At 36.9% G+C, this 13,629-nt stretch overlaps 1 protein-coding gene across 1 annotated transcript; it reads left to right on the top strand.

The window, feature by feature from the left end:
- Positions 1–9,785: 9,785 nt before the first annotated feature.
- Positions 9,786–13,071, top strand: LOC149945311 (uncharacterized). The gene is made up of 3 exons (XM_090176509.1): positions 9,786–9,816; positions 10,159–10,451; positions 10,504–13,071. Exons 1-3 carry the CDS (start codon positions 9,786–9,788, stop codon positions 13,069–13,071), a joined length of 2,892 nt encoding a protein of 963 aa, XP_090032635.1.
- Positions 13,072–13,629: the final 558 nt, after the last annotated feature.

Raw genomic sequence — 13,629 nt, forward strand, 5'->3', positions numbered from 1 at the left:
CATAAGGGCGGGGGATAATATTTCGCTGGAAAAAAACGTGAGGGACGTGAAAAAAAAATAACCAGCTAGCTTTTACAATGGATTTTAATTCAATAATGAAACAGACAAAGTCACGGCGAATTTCGTAACATAAAGCGCGCATGCATATAGATATAAAACCAAAACATACATGCCAAGTAATAAAAACAGCTCTAAACAGTAGAACAACGGATAGCATTGACAACGATGTAGCGCGGGGGATTTGAAAGGATGATCGCTTAAGAAATACGTCTCCAGTGGATAGGGAATAGCGGTCTGATATCTTCGCTTCACTCACTTCTGTTGTAACCGAAATAATGTTTAACATAAGTTACAAATCGCCATTCTTCCTTCAATTTTGAAATGCTCCCACACGAAACAATGGTTTTTCTTTTCAACACATCCCGGAGCTGGACTTTCTGCCATGATATTAGTCTTTAGATACTAATCATGAAATATTAGCGCGTATAGTAGAAAACCTCTTCGAGCAATACGCAGGCTTACAGGTTGATTGGCTGATGTATCAACTACACGCTTTGGTACAGAGCGGCTTCTTTCGCAGCTTAACAGTGCGAAATTTATTCTATAAAGTAAAACCAATAACATCAATGGGAATGAAAATGAAGTGATCTAAAATCGTTTGAAAAGGGATAAACTCGATTAACATTCACGGGTTTATAATATTCGTCATTAAACGACTCAAAAACTTAAACCATTGCCTGAAGTCGAGATTTGGATTTCACAAATACACGGTAAATAAACGATCACAAATAATTTTTTAACTAATACATCTGCGAAATTTAAAAGATAGTTTTTATCTGATTATATTTTTTTGCGTATAATACTACATTTTTACCAACAAATTTGTTATTTTGGTTTAATCTTCAAGGATAAAGCTCAAATTATTAACGGTAATGCATTGATGAATGAATAACTTTTACTAACACAGTGGAAGTACCCTTTTTTACAAAGCTACCGTTAACCAATTAGCGGGCCTTAAAATAACAGTCATAAATGAACGATACTACTAATTAAGAAAAATGAAATAACCCTTAAATGGTACATAACATTTACCCTAGCAATAATTTGGTCTTCCATTTCTTCACATGACTCTGCTAACGGCGTCAACGCTTTAATTTCTTCATTTCAAATTTAATGTTTTTGATTCAAAATTGCTAAGGTACTTTCCCTGATAAGTCACTTGGATTTTTCGCCAGCAGCTGGACAGTTGCCACGTCTCTATTTATCATGGCTGATTTAAGAAAATTTCTTTCAACGTGAGCCGCGCGAGCTGGTCTCGAAGACAATTAATTTTCTCTAAACTTTCATAACTAAAAAACCACTCTATTTTAGTTCTTGAATTTTAAAGTTATGTTCCATAGTAAATTAATAATATTTTTAAAATATTAATGAAAAAAAGACCTGCTACTTCATGAAGTTTATTTTTCTTTATTTTGATTAAAATATTTCGGAAGCTTTCGGACCGTAGTCCTTCGTTAGCCGCTTCCTACATTAATGCTTATAATTTTGCATAATTTTAAGATTTTGCGACACTTTTGAAAATTAATATACATATATATTGATTGGAATTAAAGTTTAAGAATTTGGGGAGGTAGTTTAAAGTCAATTAGTTGTCTAGGGGATGAAATTTTAACTATAATTAATTAATAAGTGTCAACATTAACAAGATAAACAAATAGACGGAACTGGCAATGGTAAACAAATTATTTATTAATCGGCAGAAAATTAATAAAATGAAATATAAAATAACCTGTCAATAATTCGAAAGGTAACCTAAAACTAAAATCCTAATCCACACTTTTAAAAACTAACTTAATAACTAAAACGTTCGAACATTGAAATTGGCTGGTTTCCCTATTTAGATATATTACGGTACCATCATTGTTTATCTCTGGGTACAAATCCAGGCGGAACATTTCCACTGGGCGCTGCTGGGCTCGACGACTGGGCGGCTCTCGGCAGCTAGGCGGCTCTCGAGTTGAGTCCACTACGGCTTTTCGTTCTCCGCATCACTCGGGTTGCTCACGACTAAATCGCGATAACGAACGCGGTGCAAAAACAAGACGAACTTTTTCGCTGGCACATCTAAGAGAGGCTTTTAGACTGTGTGTCGTCCAAGAGGTTAGGCAGCACTCCCCTTTTGAAAAAGAGCAACTCTCTTTTTAAAACCTCAAACCACAGGGGAGCCCTTGCCAGAGTGTTATTGTCCCACGTAGGGCAAACCCATGGAAAATACCCAAAAGACGTCACGAGCGGGAAACCAGCGAAAACGGGAGAAACCAGCCATTATGTTTTCTACACCAATTTCCGTTTATATTTCAACAACATAAAAATAGCAATCCTAACTATACGTCTAAGGAAAAGAAAATTACCATGGTTTTAAAATTAAAAATATCCAAAAATTAAGCGGAACCTTATTATAATCAAATATATAACTATTTTTCAAATTATTTGTTACAAATACGACATTACCCTGTTGTCAGTTTATTTAACCATTTTAATTTTTTAATTTTTTAATTTAAATCCCCCCCAACCTTTTATGTTTATTGACCCCTCTTCTAGATTTAAATTTCCCCTATCTCGAATAAACACAGCCTCTTTGAAACATATCTTATACCAATTTGTTTCTTGACATAGTACTTTGGTCGAGTCCCATTCAATATCATGGTTATTTTCTTTTTTAATATGCATACCTAAACCGTTTTTTTTTTCTGTAGTCTCTTTACACAATTCTGATGGTCTTTCTTTCGTTTCAGTAATTGTCTCTTGGTTTGTCCGACGTTTATTTTGCCGCAATTGCACTTAAATTCATACACCACTCCTGTTTTTTTATATCTTCCGTTTTTGGTTTATTTTTTATAAACTCTTTTTAAAGTGTTTATACTAAATCGTCTTTTCCGTTATACCACTAATGTAGGGGAGATAGATATGTTCCGGTTTGTCTTTTTTATATTATTTTTTACATCTTCATCGTTAAATATTGCATTTACTAATTCTTTAGGATAGCCACTGTTTAAAAATTGTGTTTTTAAAATATTTTTGTCACCAATTGGATCATCTGATAAATTCTCAATCCTATTTTTAAATGTTTTTACAATTCATATTTTTATATTCTTTTTATGGGAGGACTGAAAGTGTAAAAAACGTTTAGTTGTTCTATTCGCTAATCTGTTTAAAGCCCCGGGTTTCGGCACCATGTTTGTGGGAGACGCTAATAAAGGACTAAGATATAAATGTTAACAACCATTTCATTTTTCCACAACAAGATGCAAACGGTTTGCATCTTGTTGTGGAAAAATATAACCGTGTCTTTTGAGAGAAAACTACAACTACTCGATCACTCGAGTTTATCTTCCCAATCCACCAGGGGGGCTTACAAAATCGCCGGCTGGTCTGGAAGAAAATTTCCATTATATATAGACACATGACGTCACCCATGCTTTTTCCTATTCATAAAAATTTTGCGCCTCTAATGGCGGCCATGTCCAAAGCTATGGAGTGCTACTACTCTATGGCAAAGAAATATATACAACAAAAGGAAATAAAGCCAGTATTTCCCACAAATCCGGTTGAATATTCATGGTGAAATAAATTAATGACAGACCTGTATCATGGTAGATTGTTATTAAGCAGTATATTTCGCTAACACCTAGTTAATAACGCATCATCACCGTAATAATAGCAAACTTTACTATTAATTGATGCCCTTATTTCTTAATTTTTGTCTGTTTTATATTAAAGAAAGTTCCAACTTCTAAGAGGGCAATGGTTTTATCACCATGTTTTCAGTTTCACATAATTTATGTATATAAAATATATTTCGAGTTTCATTGGAACCCATGTTTTAGTGACCGAGTGGTAGGCGTCGTCATAATTTGGAACATCCTATCTTTTCCAAAATACTTGTAGAGCATCTCTCGACACATCAAACCACTCTCCATTATCAGTTTAAACATATCAGTCACGATTTGGTGGCGTTTCAATAGTACTTCCCCTGCAATTAAGCGAAATTTAGCAAAGAAACGGTTAAATTTGCTTGATTTAGATGTAAGTTTTGGCTTCATATAGGTTCTATACAGCCTCCTGATTACCCTTCCCAAATCCGATTGGTAACCAGCCCAGTGAAGCCTGCCGACGCTTTTCTAATTAATCTAATTATGAAAAGTATTGGAACGGATAACGTAGGATCTCGATGTACACACTAAATGACATTTCATGCACAGATAATAATCATATATAATAAAAACAATTGTTGGTCTAAAGAGTTTAAGTAGATTCGTGTTTAAAAGTGCCTTAAACTATACCCTACAGTGACGTAACCTTAAATTGATAAACAGAGCTCTGGTTCGCAAAACTTTATATTTTAAGATAGAAGGACTTATGAGACGTCAATGGTCTGTTCTAGAGATTAATAATAATAATATTAATAATCAGCTTAACTAATACCCAAGGAACCACCTTACGTCCAAGTCATCTAGCGACTTTTAATGGCTTAAACAGGTTGCCGGGTTACAATGCGTAATAAGAGGGTGGTAGCAAGCCCTACTCGGTTTAACCTAAAGTTCTTAATCGTACGAAACGATATATTTAGTGGTACATCAAATACCTTAGTGGATCGAATCCGTGCTAATCTTGCGAGCGGGTTTCACTTACAATTGTTAGTTACAATTAAGTACTTATTTCATGACCTTTGTCATCGTCTTTGTAATTCTTAGGCCACGATGACTAATATCGAAGGCGTCACGAGATCTGGGAGGCTATCAGCGTAATTTTCATTTGGATTGAGTGCCAAAATCATTTGAAAATTGGACAGTTGGCACCCAAAATGACCAAAATGCTTATTCTGTAAGTCTTAATTCCAAATAATTTTAAAGTGAACAACTCGAAACGGTTTAAAAACAATGTTTTGTTCACAACGCTCAATATTATCGATGTGCTTCGTGAATTACGGGATAATATGTTCCACCAGTGGTGGTTTCAAAATTAGGGAAAAGGCGCCATTTTATATTAGGGCGGGGTTAATTAAATACATGACGATACTGTAAGTGCAGTCAAAAGTCCCTACTAATTTAATTAATCTCTGATCATAATTATCCAAAACCTAACACACGGATCATTAATTAACTTGACATGGTTTCAGTTAATTTAATTGTTTAGTTAGTAAAAGACAGATACGACATAGAACCCAGATAATAATGTACTTTATTATTATCCGGCTTTTAGTATCTGAACAATTAAACTTTAACCGGAAATAAAATAAAGTTACGCCTAGGAAATTATGTAAAAAGCATCATGTCAATTAATGACCAAAAATAGAGAGCCCTTTTTTACATTAAAAACCTTTGTTCAAAATACTCTTTACTTTATTAGCCTAGCTAATGATTATTATTATTATATAACTGGCAGAATTTGTAATTACAATTGTGATAAAACGCTTTATATTACAGGAAATTTTCGTCAAGGCAGCGTAAAACCTGCTTTTTATATCCATGTGATGTTGGGAATGCCCTTGTTTTTCATTAAAAATTCCCATTTAATACAAACATTCAAAGTCTCTTTAATAATTTTAAAAATCTGCGATTTGAATCAAGAACCATTTTGAAAATTCCACAGAAATTTCTTATGTTACATTTTACACGTTTATTTTAGACTAATGAAATGTTTCGTTAATAATTATAATAATTTTCAGCTTAATGAAATCGCTCTTTCGCATCAATACATACATAATCACTTTATTTTCATAAATATTTTTTACATTTCTGATATGTTTGCAATGTTATATGACTATCGTTTTTCATATCAGTTGACGTACATTGACTAATTATGAATCGTGTACTTTATACGAGTCATAACAGGTTGACCGCGTCCGTGTATTTGTAGGGGTGTGTTTGTGTGTGTGATTGCGTAAACGAAAAGCGGCCAAGTGTCGTCGGCTTAAACTATCATCACGTGGGTTCAAATCTCCTTTCGATTTCACAATTTTGTTTAGGATTTCGCGTTCCTTTAATATATATTATAAGTTTAATATTACCTTTAACATTTTTGCACTGCGCTATTATATATTTTTAATATTAGTTTGAATTTAATATTTGTTTGTGCATAAAATAATTATAATTATATAATGATTAAAAGCAATAAATCTAGGGATGGCGCAACTTAAGTGTATGCTGCACATCGAAGATATTATTTTTTATACAGGTAAAATACGGTCAAGGCTACCTTACAGTTGAAACATTTTTATATGGACTTTGTAGAAAATTATGTCGTTTTCGTGAAAAAGTCAACTAAATAACTTTAATGCTAAAATATTAAATTTAAACCTAAAACTATCTATTCTAGAATATGTAAGTTAAAAGCCTAAAACTTGTTAAACGCGGTTGCAAGTATTGTAAAGGTGTTCTATTGTCCAGAAGAGGAGAGATTATGGCCGACTTCACCGGAAAAAACCCAGCTTCGTGTAGCTCCTTTCGCCAAAGGGCCCAACTCTTGCGGTGTTCGGCGTCGAAGGTCGCCTCTAAATTTTCGTGTATGGCGAAATATCCTTTCCTCGGGCGCTTTCCTCTCTTTCTAATGAGTACCACGGGTTGCGAAAGGGGGGAAAACCTCGGAGCGTCCGTGAAGAAACCCTGGTAAAAGAAAATATTTTTTCGCTCGGGCCCAAATGGCCCACTGTTTAAGCCGTCCCTAAAATCTATGGAAACTTAGACATTTCCAATGAATTAAATTAACGTTTGTTAAATCAGTTTTTCCACTTTTGTATATTAACACAGTTTCTATTACTCAAGTCTCAAATTTATTAAAACTATGATCAAGCTGCTATTCGGAAGAACGTTACTACAGCTACATCGCAAATCGATACACTACTAAGAAGTCCTCAAGTGACGGTTCTATCGCTCAAAGAACAGTTATCACTAATCAGCATAAAAGAAAACTCACTAAAAGACCTGGACTCTCAAATCATGACCTTATGGCCACAAGTGGAACCGATGAAGACACGGCGCTGATGAAAAAACTGGCGACGGTAATGGAGTACGAAGAAAAGATAGACTTGGCGAAAACCAGAGCCAACAAGGAAATACAGGTCCGCTTGCGAACGGTTAATCAAACCACGGTTCTACGCAACCAAGAAGAGAGGAATGCAGACTACCAACGCTTCAAATAAGAAAATTCAAAGGACACTACGCGGACTGGCCAGGATTCTGGAGTCAGTTCTGTTGATACTCACAATTAAATACTGGATCTAAGGTAATAGTTAACTAAAAAAGACAACTGCATACGCAGACTTAGTTGATTGAAGTGATGTTTATTAAAAATAACTTTACGTATTTATACAATTGATAAAAAACAATTGATAACGATAACGAAATAGATAAACAACAATATATTACTTTTGTCATTAACTAAAAAATATTAGGTTTAACTTTAACACCTCCCTTTAAACTTATTTTATTGTTCATATATTAACAGTGGTATTGATATGGTAGTTACAAGGAAATCAAACCCATTAGTGACCTGCACTTCTGGAATTGACCGGATGGTGTACATTTGTTTAGGATATCGGCGACCTGTTCTAGTCTAGAGACATGTTCCACGCTGAGTTCTCCAGCTTGAAACCGTTCTCGAACGAAATGATAGCGTACGTCGATGTGCTTTGTGAGCTGGTGAAAAACAGGATTTTTGATTAGACGAATTGCGCTCATATTGTCAATCATTAGGACTGGAGTTTCCAACAGAGGTGAGATCTCGCGGAAGAGAGTCTTCAGCCAAATCAGCTCCTTGGCTGTCTCACTTGCTGCAACAAATTCTGCTTCTGTGGACGATATAGCGACTGATTGTTGACGGCGGCTAGCCCATGAAATTACTCCGCCACTGTACATAAACGCCATACCGCTCACAGATCGCCGTCCATTTGGATTTGCACCATGATCGGAATCGCAGAATGCCTCCAAGACACCAGTTTGAACGGTAGCTTTATAGAGAATTCCCATTTGTAAAGTACTTTTCAGATACCTCAAATTCTCTTCACCGTGTTCCAAGGTGAAATTGTTTAAGTATCGAAAGACGATACTGACTGCAAATGAGATGTCAGGTCTACTGCAAACGGCCAGGTAATTTAGACTTCCTACCGCTTCCCTGTAGGGAACTGCTTCTTGGGTTTCGTGGATGACATCATTTGACGGGAGTTTTTCGATCGGAGTTGGCACTGGCTTAGAGTTTTGCATCTGAAAACGCTCGAGAACCCTTTTAGTGTACGTCTCTTGACAGTTAAAGAGATAACCATCCAACAATTTCTGAATTTGAATGCCTAGGAAGAATTCTGGCGATTGAATTTTCACCTTGAATTGTAGCCGGAGTTCTTCAAGAAATGTATTCTTAGTTTCGTCGTGAAGCGCGGCTCCTAGACGTTCGCGACATATATGACAATAAATAACTTGCCAGCGACATCATAAAAGAGACATGGATCAGCAGAACTTTCTTTGAGGTGAAACTTGAGAAGAAATTCAATGAACCGCTTGTTCCAACATCTTGGGGCTTGCTTCAACCCATAAAGACTCTTGTTGAGTTTGCAAATTCGTTGCGAACCATCGTGGAAGCCTTCAGGCTGCTCCATATAAATATCTTCTTCCAAGAGTCCGTACAGAAAAGCAGTTTTGATTTCGAACTGAACAAATGAAGGTTCAGATTAGCAGCTATACTCAAAATAGTACGAATATTTTCATATCGTGCCACAGGACTGTACGTCTCATCATAGTCGATTCCTTCCTTCTGAAGAAAACCACATGCGACCAGTCTTGCCTTATAACGGTCGATTGAACCGTCTTGACGTAGTTTATTCCGAAAAATCCAGCGGCTTGATAACAGTTGCTTTTGAGTCATAGAGCGTTCGACCAGGTCCCAGGTGCAATTTTCAGAGAGTGGCTCCATTTCTTCAGTCGTAGCGTCAGTCCATTTTCTAGAGTCCTTAGATGTAATCGCTTCTGTATATGTTCTAGGTTCTTCTACGCAAAGCATAGCTGCCTGTGAGAACTGACTCAACGGAGATGGCTTATCTCTTGCTCAGCGCTTGATAGGATACTCGATCCTGGTCGTCTCAGAAACTACTACTGGCGCATAGTTTTCACTGGAAACTGGATCATCACGAGTGTCGTCGGTCTCTTTGACGTCTCCCCTTCCAGGGAAATAGATGCAGGACAACTAGTTTTCTCCAAGTCGAAGACAACGTCACGGCTGAGGACCAGATGATTCGACTCTCGAATCCATAAACGAAAACCATCAACATCCTGACCCCTTTCGGGTCCCACTTTTGACGTAGCAGATTGTCCCAAAAACTTTGAAGTCCAAGACTCTCGGAATCTTCCCAAAGAAAAGCTCGTAGGGGGTTTTGGGTAAGCCCTTGGAAATTAGCATGGTCCTTGCTAAATCTAGTATCGTACGATTTCTACGTTTGGCGCATCCATTTTGTTGAGGTGTATACGTGCTGGATAATCGAAATTGAGCGTCAATCTGTGACAGAATCTCGGCAACATCTTTGTTGTCAAATTCTTTTCCACTGTTAGGATATTATAGTAATAGTTAGCGCAATACCCACATGAGGGCGCTGCATGTTTTAATATAGAGGATATAGACAAGTTTTGGCTGGAGAACAAGCACTTGTCCTAAGATACCCAGATTGTATAGATCTCATAATAAAAGCATAATTCCTGGCATGAACGTTCATTTAATTAAACAACAAACAACCTCAACATATGGCGACGGAGATCACTCATAACACGATTGGTATTCTTCTATTGTAACTGAAACATCATGATATCAAGGTTTATCAAGTAAATAACGCGATTTTGAAATTCGAGGTTCATGCCAAGGCTTCTATACCGCCAGCCGCCATTTTTGCCTACGATTTGTATAACAAAGGAATAATAATCAAGGAACAAGGGACAACAAAGACCATGGCACAAGAGTAACAAGATACAGTAACATTCATCAAGTATAACAAGGAACAGAGCCCTTCATCCAATCTAACAAGAAAACATTTCAAATAAAACACTCCCCAATTTAAACAGGCACAGGACAAGTGGATCATCTACTCTGAACGATTGGAGCAATTTTTTTTCGCTACAGATATTGTAGAACCAGCTGTCACTACATCACAGGATGCTGCTGTCATTGCGGCAAATCTTGCGGCCATTGCTGCTGTTAAAGCGAAGAAGAGGGCTACATTGGTTACAGTTTTGGGAAACGAAACTTATACCTTGTTGAGAAGTTTGGTTGCACCAGAAAAGCCATCCAATAAAACATACGATGAATTAATTGACGCACTAAACACACATTTTGAGATTGCACCTCATGAAGTCGTTGAGAGGGAAAAATTTTACAGGCGTAATAGAGAACAAGGTGAGAGTATTTCTTCCTATGTAGCAGCTTTGAGAAAAATGGCTGAATTCTGCAATTTCGGTGCCACTCTAGATACTATGTTACGGGATCGCTTATTGGGAGGTTAACAATGACATTATTAAGAGGAAGTTATTAGCTGAACGACAATTAGACTTCCAAAAAGCTTTAGATATTGCCTTATCAGTGGAAACTGTCGATAGAGAAACTCGTGGAATGAATAACACCACAAATAAACATGATGAGTTGAACGTGAATAAAATATTCCATTCTTGGCGCAAGAACATTCAACATAAACAGCCTTCAACACCGCAAAATCATTATTCATCTCAAAGACCATCTCGATCTCATCAACAAGGAAATAGCCAACCTAATCGTTATCAACATAATCAAACATCACGATGTCAACAGCGTTCCACTTATAATTCCCAAACTCCGAATAGACAAAGTCATGGACCAATTGCTTCTAATAATCAGATTAAAGCATGCATTCGTTGCAATTCATCTCAACACCCTGAATGGGAATGTTTTTATAAAGACGATATATGCTATCATTGCAACACGAAAGGACATTTATCGAGAGCATGTAGACGCAAACCTAACAACCCTGTTAATTCAAGAATGAGAACCAACAATAGAGGGCGTGGAACCAGACAAGGTTATTATAATATGAACCATATTGATCAAATAGTAGCTCAACCTGATGAAACCGACATCCAAGTTAAAACGGAAGAATATGATCTTTTTCATGTTAAGGATACTACTCAGTCACCACCTCCTATCCAGATTACCTCTAACGTTAATAATGAAGATTTTGTTTTTGAACTGGACACTGGATCAGCTCATACATTAGTCTCTGACATCCATGAACAACACCTTAAGATTGGAAATCATCTTCGAGGAAATCATACTAAGTTAACTTCCTTTTCTGGACACCAGGTATTGATTAAGGGCGAAGTTATTGTTCGGGTTATTTACAAGGGACAGACTTTACACTTGCCATTGTTGATATATCATGGCCCTGGACCTAGTCTATTGGGAAGAACATGGATTTTCTCAGATTTTAATATTTTATCAACATGCGATAAAACAATCTCATATATACAATCTCCACAATCAAGACTTGAAACTATTTTGCAAAAATATCCTGAACCATTTACTCCAGGAATGGGGCCCATAAAGGGAATTGAAGTAAAGTTACATATTCGTACGGATATTACGGTTCCCGGATTTTATAAACCACGAACACTGGCTTACCATGTTAAAGATAAAGTCGAAAATGAACTACAACGATTACAGGATGAGCAAATCATTACACCCATACCGTATGTGGAATACGCAGCTCCAATAGTGCCAATTTTAAAGGGCAATGGCACAGTACGAATTTGTGGCGACTACAAAATCACCACAAATAAGATCATTGATACTGAAAAATATCCACTACCAAAGGTAGACGACATTTTTGCTAGACTCCATGGTTGTAAAGTATTTTCCAGATTGGATTTGAGAAATTCCTATAACCAGCTAGCATTAGATGAAGAATCACGTAAACATGTGGTAATAAACACCACTAAAGGTTTATATCAATTCAATCGATTACCCTTTGGAATTTCTTCCGCTTCTGCTATCTTTCAGCGTTATATTGAAACTCTACTCAAGGACCACAAAACCGCCATTCCATTTCAAGATGACATTCTTATGGGCGATACTTCAGATCAAGACCATATAGACAAACTTGAGAAACTCCTTGCCAAATTGAAAGAAGACAATGTAAAACTCAATAAAGCAAAGTGTCAATTTATGAAGACATCCATAGATTTCTTAGGATATAGGTTGGATGAGACTGGAATACATCCACTTGAATCAAAATTGAAAGCTATAAGCGATGCGCCAGCTCCTACAACAGTTGATCAAGTACGATCCTTTTTGGGATTAATTAATTATTACTCCCGCTTTATTCCTAATGCCTCAACTCTTCTGGCACCTTTCAACCAACTCCTTCGTAAAGATGTCAAGTTTCATTGGACCAAACACCATCAAGACAGTTATGAAAAAGCAAAAACCGCTATACAGTCTTCCAATGTTTTAATACATTTCGATCCTGCTAAAGACGTTATCTTGGCTTGCGACGCGTCTCCTGTGGGCGTGGGCGCCGTTATTTCTCATATGGTAGATGGACTGGAGAGACCAATCTCATTTGCTTCACGCACACTAACATCTGCTGAACAAAAATACCCGCAGATTGAAAAGGAGGCCCTATCTATTGTTTTCGGGGTTACACGTTTTCGGGATTATCTGTTGGGAAAACGATTTACTCTTGTGACAGACCACAAACCGCTCGTAGTTATATTTGGTCATGATAAACCTTTTCCTGCCACCGCAGCCGCTCGTTTACAAAGATTGTCATTGATATTATCTGGATATGATTATCGAATCATATACAATTCAGGACGGCCCATACAACTACCACCACGTAATGTTCGTACTATTCAACAACGACTTGATTTCGTGCCACAACCAGGCATTTCACAACACTCGTGTACGAATTCACCTTCATCTAGTCAAACTTCACCTATGATCTCGCAACCGCTACTTCGACGTTCCTCAAGACCAGTGAAACCTCGTCGTATCTTGGACGTTTAATTTTTTTTTCACATTGTTTTTACCTTTCAGTTCAAAAAACTTTATATGTTCCTTATGTGTATATCTTATTGTAAAAAAAGGGGGAATGATGTTAGGATATTATAGTAATAGTTAGCGCATTACCCACATGAGGGCGCTGCATGTTTTAATATAGAGGATATAGACAAGTTTTGGCGGGAGAACAAGCACTTCTCCTAAGATACCCAGATTGTATAGATCTCATAATAAAAGCATAATTCCTGGCATGAACGTTCATTTAATTAAACAACAAACAACCTCAACATCCACCATCTGTAAGGACTGCTTTTATAGGATATCCATGCTGCTTTTCCACGAAATGTATGACATCACGAACTGCTTTCTGCACCTGAGACTTCTCCTTGAGAAAATATACCATCCTGAATCTGCTGTAGTCATCGGTGAAACATGCAAAGTATTTAGCGCCACCCAAAGACAAAACTTCCATGGGACCGCAGACGTCAGCATGGACTTATTCTCCAATCTGAGTTGGCCGTTGCTGTCGACTTTCGAATGGATGACGTGTTTGCTTTCCCTTCG

Source organism: Leiobunum rupestre, chromosome 5 (assembly GCF_980474605.1).
Source record: "Leiobunum rupestre chromosome 5, qqLeiRupe1.1.hap1, whole genome shotgun sequence".
Classification (NCBI taxonomy): domain Eukaryota; kingdom Metazoa; phylum Arthropoda; class Arachnida; order Opiliones; family Sclerosomatidae; genus Leiobunum; species Leiobunum rupestre.